We start from the raw sequence: 22,183 nt of genomic DNA, 5'->3' as shown, positions 1-22,183 counted from the left end.
AAGACGGGGTTTCACCATGTTGACCAGGATGGTCTCGATCTCTTGACCTCGTGATCCACCCGCCTCGGCCTCCCACAGTGCTGGGATTACAGGCTTGAGCCACCGCGCCCGGCCGGTCAAAGGCCTTTTACTGCATAACCATCCACATACACAATGGGCCCTTTGGAGGAACCAGCCTTGCTTCCAATACCACTGTTGGGGTAGTAACCAGAGAATGGTGCTCAGGTGCCCAAATTCTGTCAATGAAGCCAATGGCACAATTAAAGCTCGATGTGATGACTTGAATACACATGAGATTCTACACATCCCACCCTCATTTTAATTTTATCTGGCAGTTGAAGTGTTTTTGCTTTGGCCATTATGGGCCTCCCAATCAGAATGGAGCTTCTAGATTAGTATTTTTAACACTGAGTCCTTGAGCCGCTGAAGTTGCATGTAAAACTGTATTAAATAAGTGTCTTTTTCAAGGACAGGGTCCAGAACTACTGCCAGATTCTCAAAGGCATCCTTGACTTGAAGGGGGAAAGATTCAGGCTTAGAACAGAGGTATTTTTAAGGGTTAGAAGAGTGAAGAATTATAAACAAAGGCTCACATCCAGGTAAGGATTTCTGAGCTTCTGCAGACCAAGCCTGACCAATTGTCAAGCATTCCCCAAAATCCACCTGCTCTCCCTCCTCTTTTCTTCCCTCCTCATCCTTTCATCCTTTATACTTGTCTCTCTCTGTTTTTTCTCCCCAATCCTTTTGTCTCTCTTTTTCCCCTCTGCCCCCACTTTGCCATTTCCCCATCCCTCCTTGCCTTCCATGCCTTTTCTTTCTCTCCCTTCCTGGCCTGAATAGGAAGCAAAGCATGTTCTTTGACTTGTTCCATCTGTTGAATATTTTCAATATTCCACCTATTTTATGTTGATTGTTCTTGTTTGTAAAGTTATGTGCATTGCACATTTAGTATTTCTCTGGTTAGGTGAGAAACTAATGCTTAAGGCATCTTGTTCCCTGACTGTTTGGATCCAGTCCTTGTTAGAAGGCTTTCTGTGGACTGTGGTCCCCATGACCCCTGGCCAGCAGCAGGCTTGCCTTAGGCCTCCCTCTTGCTCTGAGATTGGTTCTGATGAAGAGAAAATGACTGACCAGAATCCCAGACCCCTGACTCCAAGCCTCCACCCTGATCCCACAACCCAGCTGTCTCTTTTGGATTATTCTCATTTGCTGGCTTTGGCTTGGACACCAGAGAAAGGAGCCGTGGGCTGAGGAAGCCATGGGACCTGGCCGAGGTTGCACAAGGAAGTGGGAGCAAGCCGAGCGCTGCCCAGCTTCGACCCCTGAGTCTGCTCCCCTTCTGTGACTCTGAGCAGGAGGGATGGGCTGGCCCGGCTCCCCGCTGGCTGGGCGTTCCAGGGACGGATGCCTGGTACATGAAATCACCAGCTGGGGAGGGCCCTTCCACACTTCTGAGCCTCGCCCACCTCAGCCCTGAGCAGCTAGGAGTTCCAAGGAAGCGGAGGGTGACCGCTGAGGGGTGGGCTGATACATCCCGCCTGTGTCCCCGCTGCTGGTTTGTGTTCCCCTCACTGCACATGGCAGGTGTCTCCTGGCTGTGGGGAATTCGAAGATTCCATGTGGCTACAGAAGGGCCCCTGAAGGCACTTCTGGTTTCACCATTTTGGGGGCATCTCCTGGGGTGGGAGGCAGGATGGTGGGTCTGTACGAGACACAAAGTGGCAGATGTGCCCTCAAGTCACTCACATTTGGGTGGGGAGAGAGGTGGACAGCTACAGACCCAGAGAACAAGGTAGGCAGTCCTGGGCTGAGAGTAGACGAGGAGCCCGTGGGTGCTGGCCAAGGGTAGGGGGTGAGAGTTAACCCAGAAGTGGAGCTGGCAGGAGAGCACCACCTCCTGAGGCTGGCAGGAGATGATGCCCCAGATTGCAAATTCGAAAGTTAAATAATGCACAAAGGACCCACGTGAGACCCCCTTGCTCTTCTCCCCTGTACCCTCACTCCATGTCCCAGACGAGGCCAGTGCTAGAACTTCCAGGCATGCTCACCATCTAACCTACATGTCCCTCTTGCCCTGGACCTTCCTGCTCCCTGGGGAGTGAGGCCTGAACCTTCATCTTTGGGGATGTGTTTTGAAGAACTGTGGAGGCCTCTACCATAGGGTTGACCTAACTCCAACACATAGGTACCCACACCCCAGGCTAGCACTCGGCAATGGCGCAGCCTCTAGACATCTCCCTGGGGATTGCATTTGCCTTTAAATCTCTGGACCCCATAGAGAGTTGGCAAATGGCTGTCACTGTTGACCTGATGTGAAAGATTGCGTCACATGTACTGCAGTTGTCAGGGATGTGGCTTTGAAGTCAGACCTCTGGGTTCAAGTTCCAGTTCGGCTATCATTTGCTGCATGAATTTGGTCAAGTTAGGTAACCTCTCTGACCTGCTCTCTTTGTGTCTGAAAAGCAGGTAATAATGCCTTCCTTGCTGGGTTGCCAAAGCATAAAATAAGATAATGTTTATAAGAGGCCTGGTGTCATGCCTGGCACAAAGTAGGTGCTCAATAAATAATTATTATCACTATCATTGCTTGTCCTGGAAGAATAGGTCCCTGGGGGCCCTGGGTTATACTCTAAGACAGTGCTTCAGGATCTGAGGATCTTGTTAAGATGAAGGTTCCAATGCTGCAGGTTGGGGACCATACTTTGCATAGCAAGGTAGTTTCCTGGGGCACCTCAGTCACATTCAGCCAAGAACATGACTCCTCCTCTTGCTCTCCTCTCTATGCTCTCTGGGTTGATCAGTCATCAAAACACTTCCCAGGCTGTGCAGGCAGGATGTATAGCCACTGGACCCATCCAGCACCCCAGTGACTATAGCCACCTGGGGATGAGGAGGGAATCCAGAGGGAGGAGGGAACTGGTCCCTAACCTTGAGGATTCCTAATCTGATGGGGAGATGGTATAGACACAGCTCACTCTCCATGGGCACCTGCAGAAAAGGCACGCAATGGCTTGCAAAGGAACACGCAGAGGCACATGCAGGCACTTCTGGTTTCCTCCTCTCAGAGTCAGGAGACTGAGAGCAGGGCGCCCCTGCCAGCCTCCTAGAGGGAAATGGGGTACAGCATGAAGCAGCAAGGTTAGGTGATATGGCACTAGTCCAGGGCAGCCTGGGTTAACCACACACTCATTCAAGGCCAGCTCTCATTTAGTGGGACTGCAGATGAAATGCGACTCCTAGGCCTTGGGTCCCAGTGACCAGGAAAGTTTTGAAAATGAGAACATGTGCTGACGGTAGGGCTGGAATAACAGCGCCCTTGCTTTGCAGAAGTCTTCCTTAGGAGTTGGGCATGCCTGATATTGAGATGCTGTAGTTTGTGTTTCTTGACAGCTTTTTTGCAATTTCTCACACGCCTCGCCCCTGAGTAAAACTCCATGGATTCAGGAAGCTCCTGAGCGCAATGGTGCTTTCCACCTAAACCCTGAGCACACAGTGATTTCTGCCGACGTTGGTGACTGGTGATCAGATGGCTTGCTGGGGCAGCTTCCCCGCCTTGCTTCTCCTGGAGGAAGCAGCTCTCTGTGGTGTGAAGAGCCGGAGGGAGGCCACAGCTAGTAGGCAGGGCCTGTGGCTCTGTCCTCACCTTCCACTAGCCTTGGCTAGGAAGCCCTCTTTACCCTCTATTCCCACATCTGTACGGCAGGGAGGAGCCCAGACCTTAAGCAAGGATGCAGGGTGCGATCTCTGAGGATCCCTGGGGAGGGTGCTGTGGAAAGAAATGGCTTGTGTATTTTTTTTATTGTAGTAAAATATCCGTAGCCATTTTAACCATTTTCACAGTACAATCGGTGGCGTTAATTACATACACACTGTTGTGCAACTGTCCTAACCATTTACTCCGAAGACTGTCATCACCCCAAAGAGAAACTCTGCCCCCAGTAACCTCTGTTTTATCGTTCTTTCTGCCTCTATGAATTTGCCTCTTCTAAATATTTCACATGCAGTGGTTCTTCTTATCTACAGTTTCGCTTTCTGCAGTTGCAGTCATCTGTGGTCAGCAGTGGTCCAAAAACAGACGAAAATGGGACAGTACAATAAGACATTTTGGGCCAGGCACAGTGGCTCATGCCTGTAATCTCAGCACTTTGCGAGGCTGAAATGGGAGGACTGCTTCAGCCCAGGAGTTGGAGACCAGCCTGGGCAACAAAGTGAGACCCTGTCTCTACAAAAAATATTTAAAAATAGCTGGGCTTTGTGGTGCCAGTCTGTAATCCCAGCTAGTTGGGAGGCTGAAGTGGGAGGATCACAAGCTCTGGGAGATGGAGGCTGCAGTGAGCTATGATCGTGCCACTGCACTCCAGACTGGGTGACAGAGCAAGACCCTGTCTCAAAAAAAAAAAAAGAAAAAAGAAAAAGGTGCTTGGCAGGAGGATGGCTCTGCCAATATATCTGAGTGTTGATACTGACTGCCCCTTCCCTGCAGGGGCCACTTGACCTCCCACCGCCTCTCAGCTGCCTGCCTGGAGAGGGTAGCCAATCAAGAGTGGGGCAGGGCAGACTTCTTGACCAGTTTGGAGATGTGCAGGGGCAGCTGATTTGAGGGGCCCATGAGTTGAGGTAGGATTATTTTGGGGCTGTTGAGGGTCAGGAGTTTAAGCATGGGAAGCGGGATGCCAGAGGCAGAGATGGCCAGAGGAGTATGTGGGTGGCTGAGAGGAACCCACAGCCAGGGTGGAGACTTCCCATCAAAACAGCCCCTTATCCTGGCAGCGGGGAAAGTGCATTCCTTTCCCCCAGGAGATAAGGAGGCCAGATTTTCCTTTCTCAGGGCTCCTTTCATGGCAGGCTGGTGGGGGCTTTGTGGGCTGGGCTGGAGTGGGGTCTCTCTGGACCCCTCTGCAGGGTCCCAGCCTGACCAGCTGGGGCCCCTGGCACTCATCCAAGACTCCGTGCAGCCTTGGAGGAGCACCGCCCAGCAGTGGCAGCACAAGGTTTGAAACCCAGTTCCCTCTCCGTGCCTCAGTTTCCTTCCCTGAAAAAAATCCATCTACATCATAGGGTAGGTGTGAGGCTTCAATGAGTTAATAAGGTAAAGCACTTGGAACTGTGCACAGTGCAAGTGGACAGCACTGTTCTCACCCCAAGATACCTCTTGTTTCCTGGGGCCCAGGTGAGAACCTAGTGTCTCCTCAAGTCAGATTCTTTTCACATTCTTGGGCATTTGACAGCTCTTTCTGCTATGGGCCTCTCTAGGCAAAGATCTCATCTCAGCTTACGGACCCCAAGGCCATTATGAGAAAAGGTTCATTAAGCATTTAAAATAGAGCCCATGTTAGCAGATGGAACAATTTCTTGGTTATTAGAAACCATTCTTCATGAAGAAAAGGCTTATCTTTCCTTTCACAAATGAGGACTCCTTAGCTCAGAAAGAGTCAGGACTGCCCTCCTAGACCACAGGGATTGACAGGAGCTGCTCTTGTTTCGGGACACTGCCCCTCCCAGCCACTCCCCCAATAGGCCAGGGAGGCTGCCCTGACATCCCCCAACCTGGGTGCTTCGTCCCCTGGGTTGCCCAGCCCTGGGGGCTCTTCCCACTGTTTCCCAACAGCCAGTCCTCCCGTAGGATGGAGGCCCTCCCCAGGGCCAGGCAGCAGCTCCAGGCTGCTCCTCTCTGGGCGGGCTGGGTGGGACGCCCCTGGCTCTCTGGGCAGGCCCAGCCCCACTTCAGATTTCCCTTCCGGCCACTGCTGGAATGTCCAGCCCTCCCTCTGTGTATTTTCTCTCTGGGTGGGGTGTCAGGGCTGGAAACCCTGTGCATATCCTCTCTCCACCCTCTCTTTGGAGGACCAAAGTCAATAGGGCTGAAGCCAGAGGACACTGTGGTTCAGGGAAGGCTCCAGGCTTACGCCCAGAACTCCTTGGGGGCCTCTCTGAAACCTATTATTATTTCCTCTTCCAAATCTCCCAGCCATGATCAATACAAAGCAACACAGTCCAATTCAGTTCAATTTCAAAATAGTCCAATGCCATATAGCCCGATTCAGTTCTATTTCAAAACACTTTTATTGAACACCGATAGTTGTACCAGGATTGTTATGACCCAAATCAATGGGAGAGCCTAACAGATTGGGACTTGATACTATCTGGACTCCAAACTAAACTGTAAATTAGGGTTACTGTTCCCCTTTTGACTTTGCATGTCTTTTGAACAATTGGCTCCAGCTCTGCACTTAGTTTCCTCTGGCCAATGCATTAGACCGCGAAGGTTTCCTCATCTCTCTGCCCTTCCATGTAATCTCTCATCATCAGCCAATGAGGTTTTTGTTGGAAATAGACACTCGGTGCCACAAAGAATAATTAGCACTGTTACAAAGGATCTTTCAGCAATGTAATTTTTACTTCCTGGACTGCAGGAAGGGTACTCTTGCTAACCATCTTCGCACAAGAGTACAATGAAAAAAGGAAAACACACAAATTTATTCCTTACACATTTGGGGGTCGTCCTTACTGCTGTGTCTGATCTCCGTTGGCTGGAGCCAGACCGCACAATCTAACTAAAACCCAATTTGCTAACAACTTAAAACTTTTTTAAACAGGTAAAAGCAATGGAGAGCTGGGACATGCCTGTGAGCACATCCAGCACAGATATCTTGGTTAAAGTACAAGGACATAGAATATACTACGTGCCTGTAAGCATGGCATGTCTAACAGCTACATAGGACGGGGCATAACAAAGTTATTAGCACACTTATTCTTTAACAAGAAAGGCAACTTTAAAAGGGAACTTTTCTACTTCCCACAGTTTTATTAACATATCAAACTGTGGTAGTGAGCTTGTTTCAGGTTCTGGAGCACATCCTGTATCAACAACCACAGAGTTGGGGAAGGGACTAGAAGCTGGTTTGGGGTTTTACCACTGCCATTGTAAACCAACTGTGTATTTGGACAGAGTGTCCTGAGAGGCCTGAGAGTGGGCTTCTGGCTGGGCAGGCTGCAGAAGTAGAAGGGTTCTGAAAAATCATCTCATACCCTGCTATTGAGAGTGAGAGCTGCCTAGCAGGAGCATGGCATCACCGGGGAGCTCCTTAGGAAGGCCCATGCCAGTCGCTGACTCAGAATTTGCATTTCAAAGCTCCAAGAGAAAAGGGCTTGCCTACAGTTCCACAGTGAGTCCTGGCATAACCAGGGCCGGAACCCAGGTGTCCTGATTCCTGTTTGCCACTGTTCTTGCCTTCCTCACCCAGAGATCTTCAGGGTCCTTGTGCCTGGAAGAGGTCCCTGTGCTCCACGCGAGGAAGGATTAGCATGGCGGGGACTTCTCCCATATCTATGCTCCTTGAACTCAGTTTTGACTGGACTCCTCCCTGATAACTTACAACTGCTTCCTCCTTTGCAGCTCCCAGAAGAAAAGCCCCACCCCCCAGCCCAGGCAGGCCGGCCTGCTGTGTTTAATTGCCCGTCTCTGTGCCTCTTAGCTCATCTGGGTCTGGGCAGTGTCTGAGTGAGTGTCGCGGTGAGGGTGAGGCTGCTTGGGAAGGAACTTTTGTGGGTGACAAATGGCAGGATGGGGCCCGTGGACACTCCCTTTCCTCCCCTTTCCGCGGACACCCTGACGTGAGGCCGCTTCGAGCAGGCGAGGTGCAGGTGGGAAGGGGCGCTGCGCGGTGCAGGGGCGGCGCGCGAGGCCGGGTGTGAGGTCCCGCGTGCGCGCCGCACCCACTTCCTCCGCCGAGGAGCCTCGCGCGGTCTCCGGGGCCTCCCACCTCCCCCGTCACCCCTCGGGCGTCGTGGTGCGGGTCCCTTCCCAGAAGCGGCCTCTCCTTTCCCTTTCCTCGCACAGCCGCTCTTCCTGCGCCCTCCCAGCCCCGCCCTCCTCGCTCCGTCCCGAGCCCTTCCTCCGCGCAGGCTATTCTCGGTTGCGCCAGCCTCTCCCATTGTCCGTTCCCAGGAAAGGACTGTCTGGCTGGTCGCCGGTCGCTGGCCCAGGGGTGGGGAACCCAGAAGAAAGCCAGTGCCGCCGGAAGCCCCTGCCAGGAAAGCAGCCCGCAGCCCCAGTATCATTTTTGGAAATCTCGGTTTCCAGCGCCCGCAGGGAGGGGTGTGACTTCCCCACTCCCTCTTCTAATTTCAGCAGCGCCAGCGGCGGAGGAGGCTGGGGACACCGCAGGTGCCACCCAGAGCCCGCCAGCAGCCACCTTCCCAGGCCAGGGGCCGCCTGCCCGCCTGCCGGGCACCCCAACCAGCCCTGCTGGAGCAGCTCTTGGTCCCACTGGTGACCCCCGCTGCCTGCCTTTGGCTGAGGGGAGGAGGGTAGGCTCCCACGAGCACCCCTTGGGAACAGATGGTGGGCCCTGAAGAGCCACAGCCATGGGCCACATCACAAGAAGCCCGAGTTACCCGAATTCCAGGTGGAAAGATCAAGCCTTTCTGTAGACAGAGCTTCAAGGACTTTCCCTCTACCTGTTCCTGGGTCTTGTCGTTTGTTCTCTCTTTTACTCCACCCCCCACATTCTCCGCATTCCCACTGGAGCCCGTCCCTGCACTGCCCACTTCCTGTGGCATCTCCCATCCCCCCCCCCCCCCCCCCCTTTGTTTTTGTTCTTCCTGAAAGCATACAGCTCGAACCGGACCAAAGTATTTTTATTCCATGGATACAGGAACAGATAGATGTTCAGGTCAAACCCAGCTCCATTCACACGCAGCAGCTGCAGGCCCCAGGCATCCCAGGCCTTTGAGAGTTGGAAGATGTCAGATGACAGGACCCCAACCCACAGACTTGGTTTCGCCAGCAGAGAAATCGAAAGCCCGACAGGGAGGCAAAGAGACTCTTCTGAGGTCAAGAAACAAGCGTTGGAAATCCCTGGGGAGGCCAGACGTGGTGGCTTACACCTGTAATCCCAGTGCTTTGGGAGGCCAAGGTGGGAGGATTGCTCCAGGCCAGGAGTGTGAGGTTGCAGTGAGCTGATAGTGCCACTGCATTCCAGCCTGGATGATAGAGTGAGACCTTGTCTCTTTAAGAAAAAAGAAAAAAAAAAAAAAAAAAAAGGAAATCCATAGGGAGTGACTGGGAGTGACTTTGGAATGAATTACAGAGGGACAGTGTGGTAGACGGAGACCTGAATTCACAGATGTGGGGTCCTCCCAACTGTGTAAGCTCCAGCCAATCATACACCCATTGGCACATGGTGTTCCACAGGATAGTACCCCTGCCTGCCCTACGCAGATGGGGCCGGGGAGATGCCATGATCTTTGTGGGCATGTTTCTGGGGGCTGAAAGGCAACCTGTGCTGTAGGTATCTCTCTGTGAGGGGGTACAGTGCCAGATCCTGGGGACCCACCTCCTAGAGAGAGAGGCCTGGCTTTCTGCCACAAGGAGAGGCAGTGGGTGAAATACAGGCTGATCTGGCTGTGTAATCTCAGGCAAGATTCTTCACCTTCCGGAGCCTCAGTGTCCTCAGTTAGTCATGAGGATCTTGTATGACATTGTAAGGTCTTGGTGCTCGGTGGCTGGCACATAGGAAGGGCTCAGTCAGTGGCTGCTCAGCATTATTTTCGGAGGTGAGGTTGCCCAGTGGTGTGCTTGGGGTGACTGCACAATCTCTGGGCACACAGTCTTGGTCATTGTTTGGCAAGGATTGCACTATGAAAACATTATTGGCTACGTCACTCTCAGGGCTGCTGTCCACTCTGAGGCAAGGCATGGTGGCAGGCAGGGCTTGGGAAGTTGTGCGCCTCCTGGCAGGACGGTCTCGGGTGCAGATGTAGCTGCTACAGTAGAAGTTTTGAACCTTATGGTCCATGCCCTCCAGAGAGGCTTCAGAAATCTGTCCTCTCCCAAAATGTTATGCAAAATGTGGTGTCTATGGGGACAGGGACCATGGTTTTCATCAGGCTCTCAAATGGGGCCATAACTAAAAGAATTAGGAAGCTTTGGTCTGGGCATCAGCAAGTCAGGCATTAAGAGCCACTGTCAGAAGGCATGGCAGGTGGCATGGACCTCAGCCCTAGCCCTGGGTGTGACCAGCTGACCTCACACCATGCTTAGCCAGCTAGTATTGGCCAGTCAGAGATATCAGTGCTTCCCCTGGGTACCCACTCTCCATAAGCCCAACAGAGAGTCAACCATGCCTCGGGTCTGGTGAGCCACCAGGTTCGGGGTGTGAGAGGGACCCAGGCCCCAGCGGGCAGGATGGGAATCAGTGAACAAGACTCTTTGGGGATTGGCTCAGGACTGGTGACCCTGAGGTGGGGTGGTGATAGGTGAGGTGCAAGAGGTAAGGGCCTGGGAAGATAGGGGCAGAGGAAATGAGACAGGGTCCACTGTGCCAGCCTTGGGGGCCTCCTTCTTGTCCACTTGTCCCAAGTGGGGCTGCCTGAGTGGGCTTGGTCAAGACAGTTAGAACTTTCTCTCCGAATAAGGCCTCAGACTGTGGGTCATGGAGGTACAACTGGGGGTGTTCTCACCCTCTCTCTTGCTCAGTTTCTTTCTTTCTTTGGTTCTTATTTCATTTTCCCTATCTTCTTTATATTTTTTTCGTAAGCCACTCAAGTCATTTTGGGAAACAGAGTATAAATGGAAAGAAAGAAAAGCTATTCATACATAGAAAAGCTGCCTGGAGAAAGTGGGCTTTCAATTGTGGGATGTTTTGTTTGTTTTCCTAATAGATTTTTTTTTATGGCAAGTAGATTATGTTCATTTAAAAAAATTATTTTGTCACCCAAGCTGGAGTGCAGTGACACAGTCACAGCTGACTGCAGCCTGACCCTCTGGGGCTCAGGTGATCCTCCTAGCCTCTTGAGTAGCTAGGACTACAGGTACAAGCTACCATGCCTGGCTAATGGGGTGTGTGTGTGTGTGTGTGTGTGTGTGTGTGTGTCATATAGAAGAGGTCTTCCTGTGTTGCCCAGGCTGGTCTCAAATTCCTGGGCTTGACTAATCCTCCTGCCTCAGCCTCCCAAAGCGCTGAGATTGCAGACTGAGGCACTGCACTCGACCCATTAGCTTAAATGTGGATGTTTTGCAGAAACAAAAAAAAGAAGGGAAAATAATTGCCTGTAATTGCATTTACAAACAACCACAATTAGTATTTTTGTGTGTATTTTCTTCTATACATGTAAGCCGTTTCTTACATATATAGATTAATTCATGTTTTTTGTATTTATACTATAAATGGTATCCAGTTTTCTGAATTAACATATATCATATATAACATGGACAGTTTTCTCTCATAGTAAAAACTTTTTATAAGCATTTAAAATGTCTCAGTCCTCCATAATTAGACATTTAGAACCTCCCCTGATTTTTTAATTTTTAATTTATTTTTAAATTTTTAAAAATTGAGATGGGGTCTTGCTCTAACACCCAGGCTGGTCTGCAGTGGTAGTTTGGCTGTTTGACTGCAATGGTGCAACCTCCACCTCCCAGGTTCAAGCAATCCTCTCGCCTCCGCCTCCAGAGTAGCTGGGGCTACAGGCATGCCCCACCACACCTGGCTAATTTTTGTATTTTTAGTAGAGTTGGGGTGTCACCTTTTGGCCAGGTTGGTCACTCCTGACCTCAAGTGATCCACCTGCCTCAGCCTCCCAAAGTGCTGGGATTACAGGCATGAGCCACAGCACCTGGCCCCTCCCCTGAGTTTAAATTATTGTAAACAAAGCATCAACACATATTTTTGTCCAGGGTTCTTTGCAAAGTTAAGATTATTTCCTTGAAGAAGATTCGGAACAGGGCTTGGCTCCTGTCCAGAGCAGGCTGGGCCAGTAGTAGTGTTAGCGTGAGTGTGAGTGTGCACTTGTGAGTGTGGCAGAGTTCCATTTCTTGTTTGCCCTGCAAGAGAGGGCAACTGAGGCAGGCCCACGAGGGAGCCAAGTGACTCATTCTCTCAGCCTGTGGGTCTTGTTGAGGGGACAGGCAGATAAAAGGCTTCCCAGTGACTCATCTATTGGGCCTGAAATCCCTCTGAACCTTTAGGCTGGCCAGGGCAAAGCCCTTCAGGCCTGGTGATCAAATATTCCCCTGTGTTAGGGCCGCCCTTGGGCCCTCGAAGATGAGTGTGCCTGATGAAGTGTTTTATGTCCTTCGAGTCGGGCCTGCCAGCCATGCACAGCCCTCCACTCAAATCTGCTTTGCGACCTGCACATCAGTCCAGCTTGGCTGAGCTCAGTTCCAAGGCAGGCTGGGCTGGTTTTCTCCTGCTTAAGACTCATCGGTGAGGTCAGCCAGCGGATAAGCTAAAGTTAACTTAGCTATTATTGCTTTTTTGTTAATGAGGGGAGGGCCAGCTGTGAAGAAGCCAAACCATTCAGAAAACTTGTACAGTACTTGGGATTTAATATGCCAGAAAAAATTCTGTGTTCAGGCAAAATAAAGCAATTGACAATGATTTAAGTCCTAACTGGACTCCCAAGGGTCCCTTGTGCTTCTCTGAGCTTTCATTTTATTATTATTTTTAAAAATATTTTTCTTATGAAGTTATGAATCTTGGAAGTCGTGTGAAGCGCGGGCGACCTCACTGGACTCATCAGAGTAGCAGGAGCCTTCTTTTGTGGATGGAAGCTGGGCTGTAATTACACTTTGAGTGGGTGGAGGATGAGGCTTGTGGGAAATTCTGTCACCGAAACCCTAGCATTGGTGAGGGAGTGATGGCTGAATACCCATCCTATGGGACTACAGGAGTTGAGGGAAAAGGAGCAGGGATTGGCTTTTCTTGGACGACAGTTAATAGGAACAAACCAACTCCTTCTCAGAGACGAGATTCAAATGCAGAGGCTGAAAATCCTGGGTGTTCCTGAAACCAAGAACACTTGACTTGTGTCTTAAAATTCCATAGCCCTTTAGCACGTTCACAGATGCTGTTCAAAGTGACCTCCTTTGACAAAGAAGCAATGTTCCTGCAGGGTTGAAACCACTTGAAAAAACTTTGTTAAAGTTGATGTACAAAAATGTTTAAAATGCTTTGAAGAAATGAGATCTGAGATGTTCCTGCTATAAAGTCGTCTGTGAACAAGTCAAATTGAAAGTCTGGAAGCAAGATGTGCTTATAGGCTGAGAGATCTAAGAGAAAGGTTCTTTTCGGCGTGACCCATGTTTGCAACCTACCTACTATGCACCATTGCAGTGCTTGGCTCTAGAGGATAGAGACCTGTAGACCTGGATTTCACACCTCAAGGAGTCTAGTTGGGGAAAGCCCTACTGTGGCCAGACCTAGTGCCAAGAGCAGTGAGGAAGGAGGAATAGATTCTGATTAGGGAGTGCTTATAAAGCCCAAAGGAGCATCATGTGAGCTGAACTTGAAGAGTTGGCCCTCTACAATGCTTAGAGATGTGGGAGAAGATTCTGGAAGGCCAGTAGACTACCTAAGGAAGGCACAGGGATGCATGTGGGTAGCGTTCTTCAGAGTGGGGCTGCTGGGGAGGAGAAAAGGCAAGGGATAAGTAGGGAGTGGTGGCTGTTGGCAGGTTGTGGAGGCTTTGATAGGAGTTTGGACTTGATTCTGTAGCCATTAGGGACTCATGGAAGGTTTTTGAGTAGGGAAGTAACTTGCAAATATGGATTAATTTTTTAAGTGGAAAACAAGCATATAAATATATGCTAATTGAAAGACATTTCTGCTATATTAAAGGCTATGAAGGAGAAGATGAAAATGCTTCCCTTCCCAGAGGTAACCACTGCTTCCTTTCATGTTATTTCATCCACCTGTATCTATGGGATCAGCACACAAAAGTTGTTGGAATCAGATGCTCGGTGCTGCAAAGAAAAATTAGCACTGAGACAAAGGAACTCTCAGCAAGGCAATTTTTATTTCCTGCAGGAAGGGTACCTTTGCCAGACATCTTGCTATGAGAGTACAATGAACAAAGGAAAAGCGACATATTTTTCCTTTACACATTTGGGGTTGTCCTTACTGCTGTGTCTGATCTCCATTGGTTGGAGCCAGACCTCACAATCTAAACTAAAACCTGATTGGCTAATAACTTAAAACTTTTCTAAGAATGTAAAAAGCAATGGAGAACAAAAAGGAAGTGCAAATAAGGAAGGGGCATAGGCTGCAAGCTGGGACATGCCTGTGAGCACGTGCAGCACAGATATCTTGGTTAAAGTACAAGGACATAGAATGTACTATGTGCCTGTAAGCATGTCTAACAGCTACATAGGATAGGGCTTAACAAGGAGTTATTAGCAAAAAGCAAGAAGGCTTTGAAGAAAGTCTTTACAACAAATTATTATTTATAACACTTATGAAACTTTAAAGAGGAACTTTTCTACTTCCCATAAAAGTCAGCCCTAGAAGTGAGAGGGAAGACAGTTCTGCAGACTTTCTCTGTCCCTGTGCCACGTACATGCCCCCACCTTTCCAATATTTAAAGTGATATATGAAATAGGACTGTAATCTAGGGAAATGTGTGCTATGTCTTCTCATTGGGCTAATGTTGCTCTCCCTTGCATTATTTCAGAAAATGGTTTTATTGGATATTCACCCGAACTGCTACAGAACAACTCGCTGCCTGATTACAGCCCCAGGGAGTCTTTTTTCACTGTCTTTGGGGTTTTCTTCCCAGCGGCTACAGGTATTGTAATCTGCATTGTTTTTAACTTTCAAATTAGGGGTGTAAGTGCTTGGTTCCCAAAATTCAGCATCATAATTGGCCCGCATGTGCTCTTGGTATGTATATCCAACTTTAGATGTGGGCTTAGCTTCGACTAAAATTGTTATTTTATTTATGTATGTATGTATTTTGTAGAGACAGGGTCTCACTATGTTGCTGGTCTCAAACCCTTGGCCTCAAACATTAAAATCGATAGTTTTAACAGGGAATTTACTGAAGGCTCTCAATATGATTTAGTCCTCCTCACTCCTTACACATTGACACTCTTGTTCATAGAAGGGACACATATCTCATATGGCTGAACAGGACAGAGTCCTCAGCAGGATAAGCTGCTCTTTTCACAAGTGGAATAAGTGCATGCCTGGTGTAGAAACTTCCCTTTTCCCTCCCCCTGCCAGTGCATCTTCTCCCAGAGGGCAGAGAAATGCTATTATCTTGTCTTTTCTTGCTATATCAGGTATGAGCCAAACCAGTATCCCAGGGGTGAGGAATGAATCTCCTTACCCTCCCTTCCCCAAGTTCCTGCTCTACAGTGACTGTAGAGGAGCCTCCCAAAGCCAAGGTCCCTGTAGGAATCCTGCCCCATGCTTGGGTCTCTGGCTTGGGAGGCAATAAACTAACATGTTGACCAGATGATCCATAAAAAAATAACATTTGCTAGTGACTGGGCTTGTCCCCAGGGAACAGACTTTTAATGAAGAGAGAAAAACATTTCACTCTTGATCAACAGAGTATTGATGGCCTACAGTCTATCTGCCTTGTCTCTCTCCCCTTTTCCCTCTGCCCTCCTACATGTGGCCATTTCCTTACTTCTTGTCCCCACCCCAAATGGGATAGGGACAGAAAAAGAAGGAGAGGCTACTAGAATGTCTAAGATTGAGAAGTTTGTCCATGCAAGTGTTAGCAAGGATGTGGAGACACTGGAACCCTCATGCACTGCTGAATGGAATGTAAAATGGTGCAATGACTTTGGAAAAATGTTTGACAGTTTCTTAAAAATTACATCCAGCTATTCTACACCTAGTTATCTAATGCAGAGGATAAAAGGCATGTGTTCATATGAAGATTTGTACATTAATGTTCAAAGCAGCTTAAATTGTAATAGTCTCAAACTAGAAATAGCTTGAATGTTCATCAACAGGTGAGTGTATAAAAAAACTATGGTGTAGCCACACAATAGAAAACCACTCAGCAATAAAAAGAAATAACTGACGCGATGTGTATCACACCTTTAATACCAGCACTTTGGGAGGCCAAGGCAGGTGGATCACCTGAGGTCAGGAGATCGAGACCAGCCTGGCCAACATGGCAAAACCCCATCTCTACTAAAAATACAAAAAAATTAGCAAGGTGTAATGGTGTGCACCTGTAATCCCAGCTACTCCAGACGCTGAGGCAGAAGAATCGCTTGGACCTGGGAGGCAGAGATTGCCGTAGGCCAATATTGCCCCACTGCACTCCAGTCTGGGGGAAAGAGGGAGACTCTGTTTCGAAAAAAAAAAAAAAAAAAGTTAGCTAGGCATGGTGGTGTGCACCTGTAGTTCTAGCTACTTGGGTTGGTGGGGGTGGGCAGCGGGAGGACTGCTTGAGTCTGGGAGGTCAAGGCTGCAGGGAGCCTTGTCATGCCATTGCACTCCAGCCTCAGTGACAGAGTGAGACCCTGTCTCAAAAAGAAATTATATATGTGTGTGTGTGTGTGTGTGTGTGTGCACGCGTGTGTGTGTATTCCTGATTATAGTGATGGTTTTACGGGTATATTTATATATCAAAGCTTTTCAAGTTGTTACACTTTAAACATGTACAGCTTACAGTATGTTAGTTATACCTCAGCAAAGCTGCTAAAATGCAAAAAAAAAAAAAAAAAAAAAAAGCAAAACTTTAATCATCTTTAGTTGATTTTCCTCAATCCCACTTCTCCTTATAGCAATAGCCTTTCCCTCTCCTCTTCACAGCCAAACATAACTGGCTCTCCATCTCCATTCTTTTATCTCCTGCTCAACTCTCCCAGTCTCTCCTTTGGGAATTGCAAGCCTGTCTCTCCAATGACATGGATGTTTGTTTGGTTTTTTTAAATTTAATTTTATTTATTTATTTTTTAAGATGGGGTTTCACCATGTTGGTCAGGCTGGTCTTGAAATCCCAACCTCAGGTGATCCACCTGCCTTGGCCTCCAAAGTGCTTGGATTACAGGCATGAGTCACCACGCCTGGCCTGACATGGCTCTTTCACCAGTGACTTCCTTGTTACTAAATACAGTGCGCAGTTTTAGTTTCTCACTTTATTTCACCTCTCAGCAGCAACCCACTTCCCCTTGCATTTCTCTTGCCGTCCACGATGCAGCATTCTCGGCTCCCTCCTACTCTCTGACTTGCCTTTATAGGTGCATCCCCTCTGCCTGCCCATCTAGTGTTGGGGATCTTCAGGCTTTTCCTAGACCCTTGCATCTCTTTCTCAACTATCTTCCTTGGAGTCTCATCCATGCTCATTGTTGAATAACCACCCTCAAAACTGATGACTCCAAAGTTTACACTTTTAGCCCCAACTTCTCCTCCAAACTTCACATCATGCATTCAGTTGCCTGTGTGGCATCTTCTCTTGGGCATCTTAGACTGAACAAGTTTGAACCAAACCCATCTCACCAACCCCTCAACTCATCCTCCTCTGCTACTCCTGGTGTCAGTAAATGGCACCTCCACCCAGCCAGTTGCTTATGCCAGTGATCAGACCTCCCTCTTTCTTTCCAGTGCCCTCTAAGTCTTGTCAATTTCACCTCCTAAGAGTTGCTAGGTTCTCTACCACCTGACAACTCTGGTCCCACCTTCATCTATCACTTGTATCGCTGCATCAGCCTCCTGCCTGACTTTTCTTGAGGCCTGGCCATGGAAATGAGCCTGGAACTAGGGCTTGGAAGTGACAGGTCAATAAACAAAAGAAAAAGAACCCACCCCTGCCGCCAAAAAAAAAAAAAAAAAAAAAAAAAAAAAAAAAAAAAAAAAAAAAAAAAAAAAAAAAAAAAAAAGAGAGATGGAAGTGACAGGTCAAATCCTGGTCCACAAATCCAGATTTGTCAGAAATGTGTGTTGCTTTCATTTTTATAAAACAAAAAGATTCAGTCTCTGACTTTAAGCCTTCATTCTCCCATGATGGCTTAAAAGTGACATCAGTAATTCAGCATGTCTCCACCCACTCCTGCCATGCTGTGCACTGTTCCAGGGGCTTAGGGTTTTGTACAGAACCCAGGCATGTTCCGGGGGGCTCTGCAATTCCTCCTCTGTAAACAGAACCCATTGTCCTGTCCACAGGGTCTTTCAGGTTTGTGTTGCCTCTGAGCCACATTCAAAAACCAGAAATCTGCTAAGATTGGGAACCCTATGCTTAGGGTCTAAATACTCCCCAAACCTTTCCTTCTGGCGGGTCTTACCGGGTCTTCCAGGGATTGGTGGGTGGGGGGGGGAATCCTAGGTCCTCGTTTCCTCAGAACCTGTGAACAGCCTCTTTCTTTTTCTGCCCCCAACTCCAGCACCAATCTTCTGTCAAATATGGGGGACATTCCTCTCCAGCGCCACCTATGCATTCACACTAGGCCAGGCACGGTGGCTTACACCTGCAATCCCAGCACTTTGGGAGGACGAGGCAGGCAGATTACTTGAGCCCAGGAGTTCAAGACCAGCCTGGCCAGCATAGTGAAAACCCATCTCTACTAAAAATACAAAAATTAGCCAGGCATCATGGGACATGCCTGTCACCCCAGCTACTCAGGAGGCTGAGGCAGGAAAATCGTTTGAACCTGAAAGGCAGAGGTTGCAGTGAGCCAAGATCATGCCACTGCACTCCAGCCTGGGCGACAGAGCAAGACTCTGTCTCAAAAAAAAAATTCTTAATAATTTTTGATCCTGCATTTGTATTTTTATGTGGCCCCACAAACTGTGTGATAGTTTTTCTCCTTGTCCCCCAATGTTTTCCCCAGACATTCTACTGCTGCTTGTCTGTTTCCCTCCAAAATCTTCTAAGGACCTTGGTTTTTGAGAAACAGAAGTCAAAACAATACACAGGCAAATTCTGCTTCCTCTCTGCCTTCTGTCTCCCACAAGGCAGGAGAATATAGGTCAGCTTCCTCTTGAATGGACAGAAAAGGAAAGGGGAAAAACAGAGGAAATTAAAGTTAACATCTGAAAATGTTTCCCAGCCTTTCTCCTCTCTCCTTCCACACACAAATTGAAAACCATCTGAGGCCAGGCGTGGTGGCTCATGCCTATAATCCCAGCACTTTGGGAGGCTAAGGTGGGTGGACCACAAGGTCAGGAGATCGAGACCATCCTGGCTAACAGGGTAAAACCCCATCTCTACTAAAAATACAAAAAGTTAGCTGGGCGTGGTGGCATGTGCCTATAGTCCCAGCTACTTGGGAAGCTGAGGCCGGAGAATTGCTTGAACCTGGGAGGCAGAGGTTGCAATGAGCCAAGGTCACGCCACTGTACTCCAGCCTAGGTGACAGAGGGACACTCCATCATGGAAAAATAAATAAATAAATAAATAAATAAATAAAGTAAAAAAAATAAAACCATCTGAGCATTCCCTCAGGCCTGGCAGTGTCCTCACTGAGTGAAGACCCCTGGGCCAAGATGCCAGATTAGCAGTTACCCTAGAGGCAGGGGCAGAAGGTTACTTTGCCTGGTCACACTGCACACAGAATGTCCCAGGTGTCCTCAGGTGCACTGGGGGGTTGTCTTGGCGATGTGGACCTGATGTGCCCCTCCACCCTGCTCCCATGGCTGGCTTTCCTAAGAGACAGGATGCCTGGTGTGAGTGGGGGCAGAGGGTGGTGAGCCTCCCTTCTGGCTTCTCTCTCCAAGCAGGAGTTAGCAGCAGCCTGAGGCTTGAAGGTACCACTCAGTAGCCCAGAGTATGAGCTGGTTTAACATGTGAGATCAGCTAGTCCAGCTCTCAAGCTTTTGTCTTTTTAATCTATATTTCCCCCCCTCCCCCTTTTATTTTAAAGACAAAATCTCGCTCTGTTACCCAGGCTGGAGTGTAATGGTGTGATCTGGGCTCACTGCAACCTCTGCCTCTTGGGTTCAAGCAATTCTTGTGCCTCAGCTTCCTGAGTAGCTGGGATTACAAGAGCATGACACTACACCAGGCTAATTTTTGTATTTTTGTAGAGATGAAGTTTTGCCATGTTGGTCAGGCTGGTCCTGACCTTAAGTGATCCACCCACCTCAGCCTCGTGCCTCCCAAAGTGCTGGGATTGCAGGCATGAGCCACTATGCCTGCCTAGATTCCCCTTTGATAATGATGCTAAAATTCTCACAGACACTGGACATTCTGGCTCAGCGATGGAGTGTCGTTGCCCTTCCTCTGAGAAAGTTATAGCTACCTAAGACTGAGTCAAGATTTGTTTTCTGTGGTTTTAATTATGAGTACTATTTTGTAAGATTTCAAATGAAATGATAATATTGCACAGATTATAACTACAGAGGCCTCTCTACCCCACCCCTCTTAGGGGACATGCTTTCCTGTCCCTCCCACTCTCCTTTGGCCCAACCGAAGTTAAGAATCATTGATCCAATCCTTTATTTTACCAGTGGGGGAAGAGGAGCACAGAGGAGCTTATGAAGGGCCCGATAGAGATCATGCAGCTGATTAGTAGCCGGAGTTGGGCCCTCACACTGCTGTGGAGAGCTGCCCTCCCTGTCTCTGTCTCTCTTTTTCAGGGCCCCAGATGTAAACACGATAGGCAGGACGAATGGTTTGTATGACTTGCTGTCTCCTGGCAGATGTTCGGTTAAGCTATGAAAAGCATGGGTGATTGGCAGTTTCCATGGTGATAGATTTGCCAAGGATTAGCTCTGAGTGAGTCATGGCTGGGGCTCCCTCCAACGCCATCCTCTTCTGGAACAAGAGAACCTCCAGGCTGTGGTGAGGGGAGAGTTTTGAAGAACAAACCCTTCTGTTCCCCAGCCCCCCAGCATCCCATTGGAGATACGATATTTAAGTTACTTCAGATATTTTATCCCAAGGACAGGCGGCTTCCTGGGAAGAGCAGCTGGAGATTCGGTCAGGGGGCTCCTCTGGATGTAGGAAGCGGTTCTCCTGCCCCCTCACTTCACTCTTCTCCGTTACACCCTGTGTTGGTGGCTGCTGGGGTAGAGTGGGGGGCTTGGAGTGGATGCTGCACTCGCTTTGCTTCTTAAAGCGCTTTCCTTCTCCAAGCTCCACTACCAAACTTTCCCTGAGAAACAGACACCTCTTCTCCAGGGTTTCACACACACCATGAGGATGCAGCTACTCCAGGGATCCAGGAGCACGATTCATGGAGGAACTAGGAAATGGAAATTCACTGAGAAGAATATCAGTCATGTGAAGCCCTGTAACCCTTGTTCCCAGATTCCAAACTCTTACTGGAAGGGATAAGAGACTCTTTGGCCACAGCCAACACATGGGCCTGTGGTTGACCACACCCAGCATGAAAAAATGTGGTAGGAAACCTACAGCCTTTACCAAAACATCCACAGTCACCTTCCTTTTCAAGAGCCCAGCTATTTCTGTGATGCCCTTTGACCTCCCTGGGCCTGACTCCCCTCTCCTGCTTATGTGCACAGCCTGGGAAGCTCTAGGAGTTTGCTGGGCCCTCGAATTGGCTGGCTGTCTCCAGGCCCCTCAGCCCGGCTATTAGTGCTGACCTGACCCCTCCTCTGGCTACTTTCCCCATTCTCCCCGCTCCCAGGCATCCCCTGGGTCTCCTCACAAGTTATGTGTCTTTCAGTAAGAGGACAGGGACCTGCTGGACCAGAATGGGGTCCCCATGTTTAAGGACTGGAGAGCCCCAAATATGGAAAGCCTGAAGATGGGGGCTCACTCCACTCCCTTTTTTTCTGATGGACTTGTGAGCAGAAACAGGAGAAAAGAAAGAAGCTTTGGCCAGGTGCAGTGGCTCAAGCCTATAGTCCCAGCAGGAGAATTGCTTGAACCTGGAAGGCGGAGGTTGCAGTGAGCCAAGATTGCATCACTGCACTCCAGCCAGGTAGACAGAGTGAGACCCTGTCTTTAAAAAAAAGAAAGCATTATAATTATTATACGTGTTTATTTTTTTGTAATTTTGTTTATGGAATTAATTTATAATCATTTTATCAAAATAATTATAAATATCAACAGTTTTTTATCAAAACAATTAAAAATATCGACAATACTTATTATCATTACAAGAACCTGTTATGTCAGGCACTAAGCCCGTTTTATGTATAGTTTTTCATTTAAACTTCTCCGCAGCCTGACTGGTTCCATCAGACACAGGGCTGCCATGAAGTAAATGAAGCCTGGGCTTCAAGGTCCCTCACTTGCATGAGCTCCTTCCAAAGCCCTGCTCCTAATTTTATTTTCATAATTTTGTACTTTCAAAAAAAGTTTCAGGCCCAGTGGAACCTAGATCCTCCCACGGGTTCTATTATTTCCCCATTTTACAGATGAGGAAACAGAGACACAGAGAGGTTATTTCCCCAACACCTCCCAGCCAGCAAGTGGTGAGTCCCGTAGCTTCCCACATGCTGAGAGAGGACGCTGGAAGACAGAACACACA

The 22,183-nt window shown here is 48.7% G+C and overlaps 1 protein-coding gene across 1 annotated transcript in view; it reads left to right on the top strand.

Moving 5' to 3' along the window:
* The window catches only part of SLC12A8 (solute carrier family 12 member 8), a 140,377-nt gene that overhangs the window by 70,949 nt on the left and 47,245 nt on the right, over positions 1 to 22,183 (top strand). The window contains exon 7 of the mRNA XM_037734212.1: positions 14,455 to 14,568. Coding sequence (XP_037590140.1) covers positions 14,455 to 14,568 — 114 coding nt within the window. The remainder of the gene's footprint in view (positions 1 to 14,454; positions 14,569 to 22,183) is intronic.

This window comes from Cebus imitator, unplaced genomic scaffold (assembly GCF_001604975.1).
Source record: "Cebus imitator isolate Cc_AM_T3 unplaced genomic scaffold, Cebus_imitator-1.0 Scaffold588, whole genome shotgun sequence".
Taxonomy (NCBI): domain Eukaryota; kingdom Metazoa; phylum Chordata; class Mammalia; order Primates; family Cebidae; genus Cebus; species Cebus imitator.
This window is presented reverse-complemented; position numbering and strand designations above follow the sequence as displayed.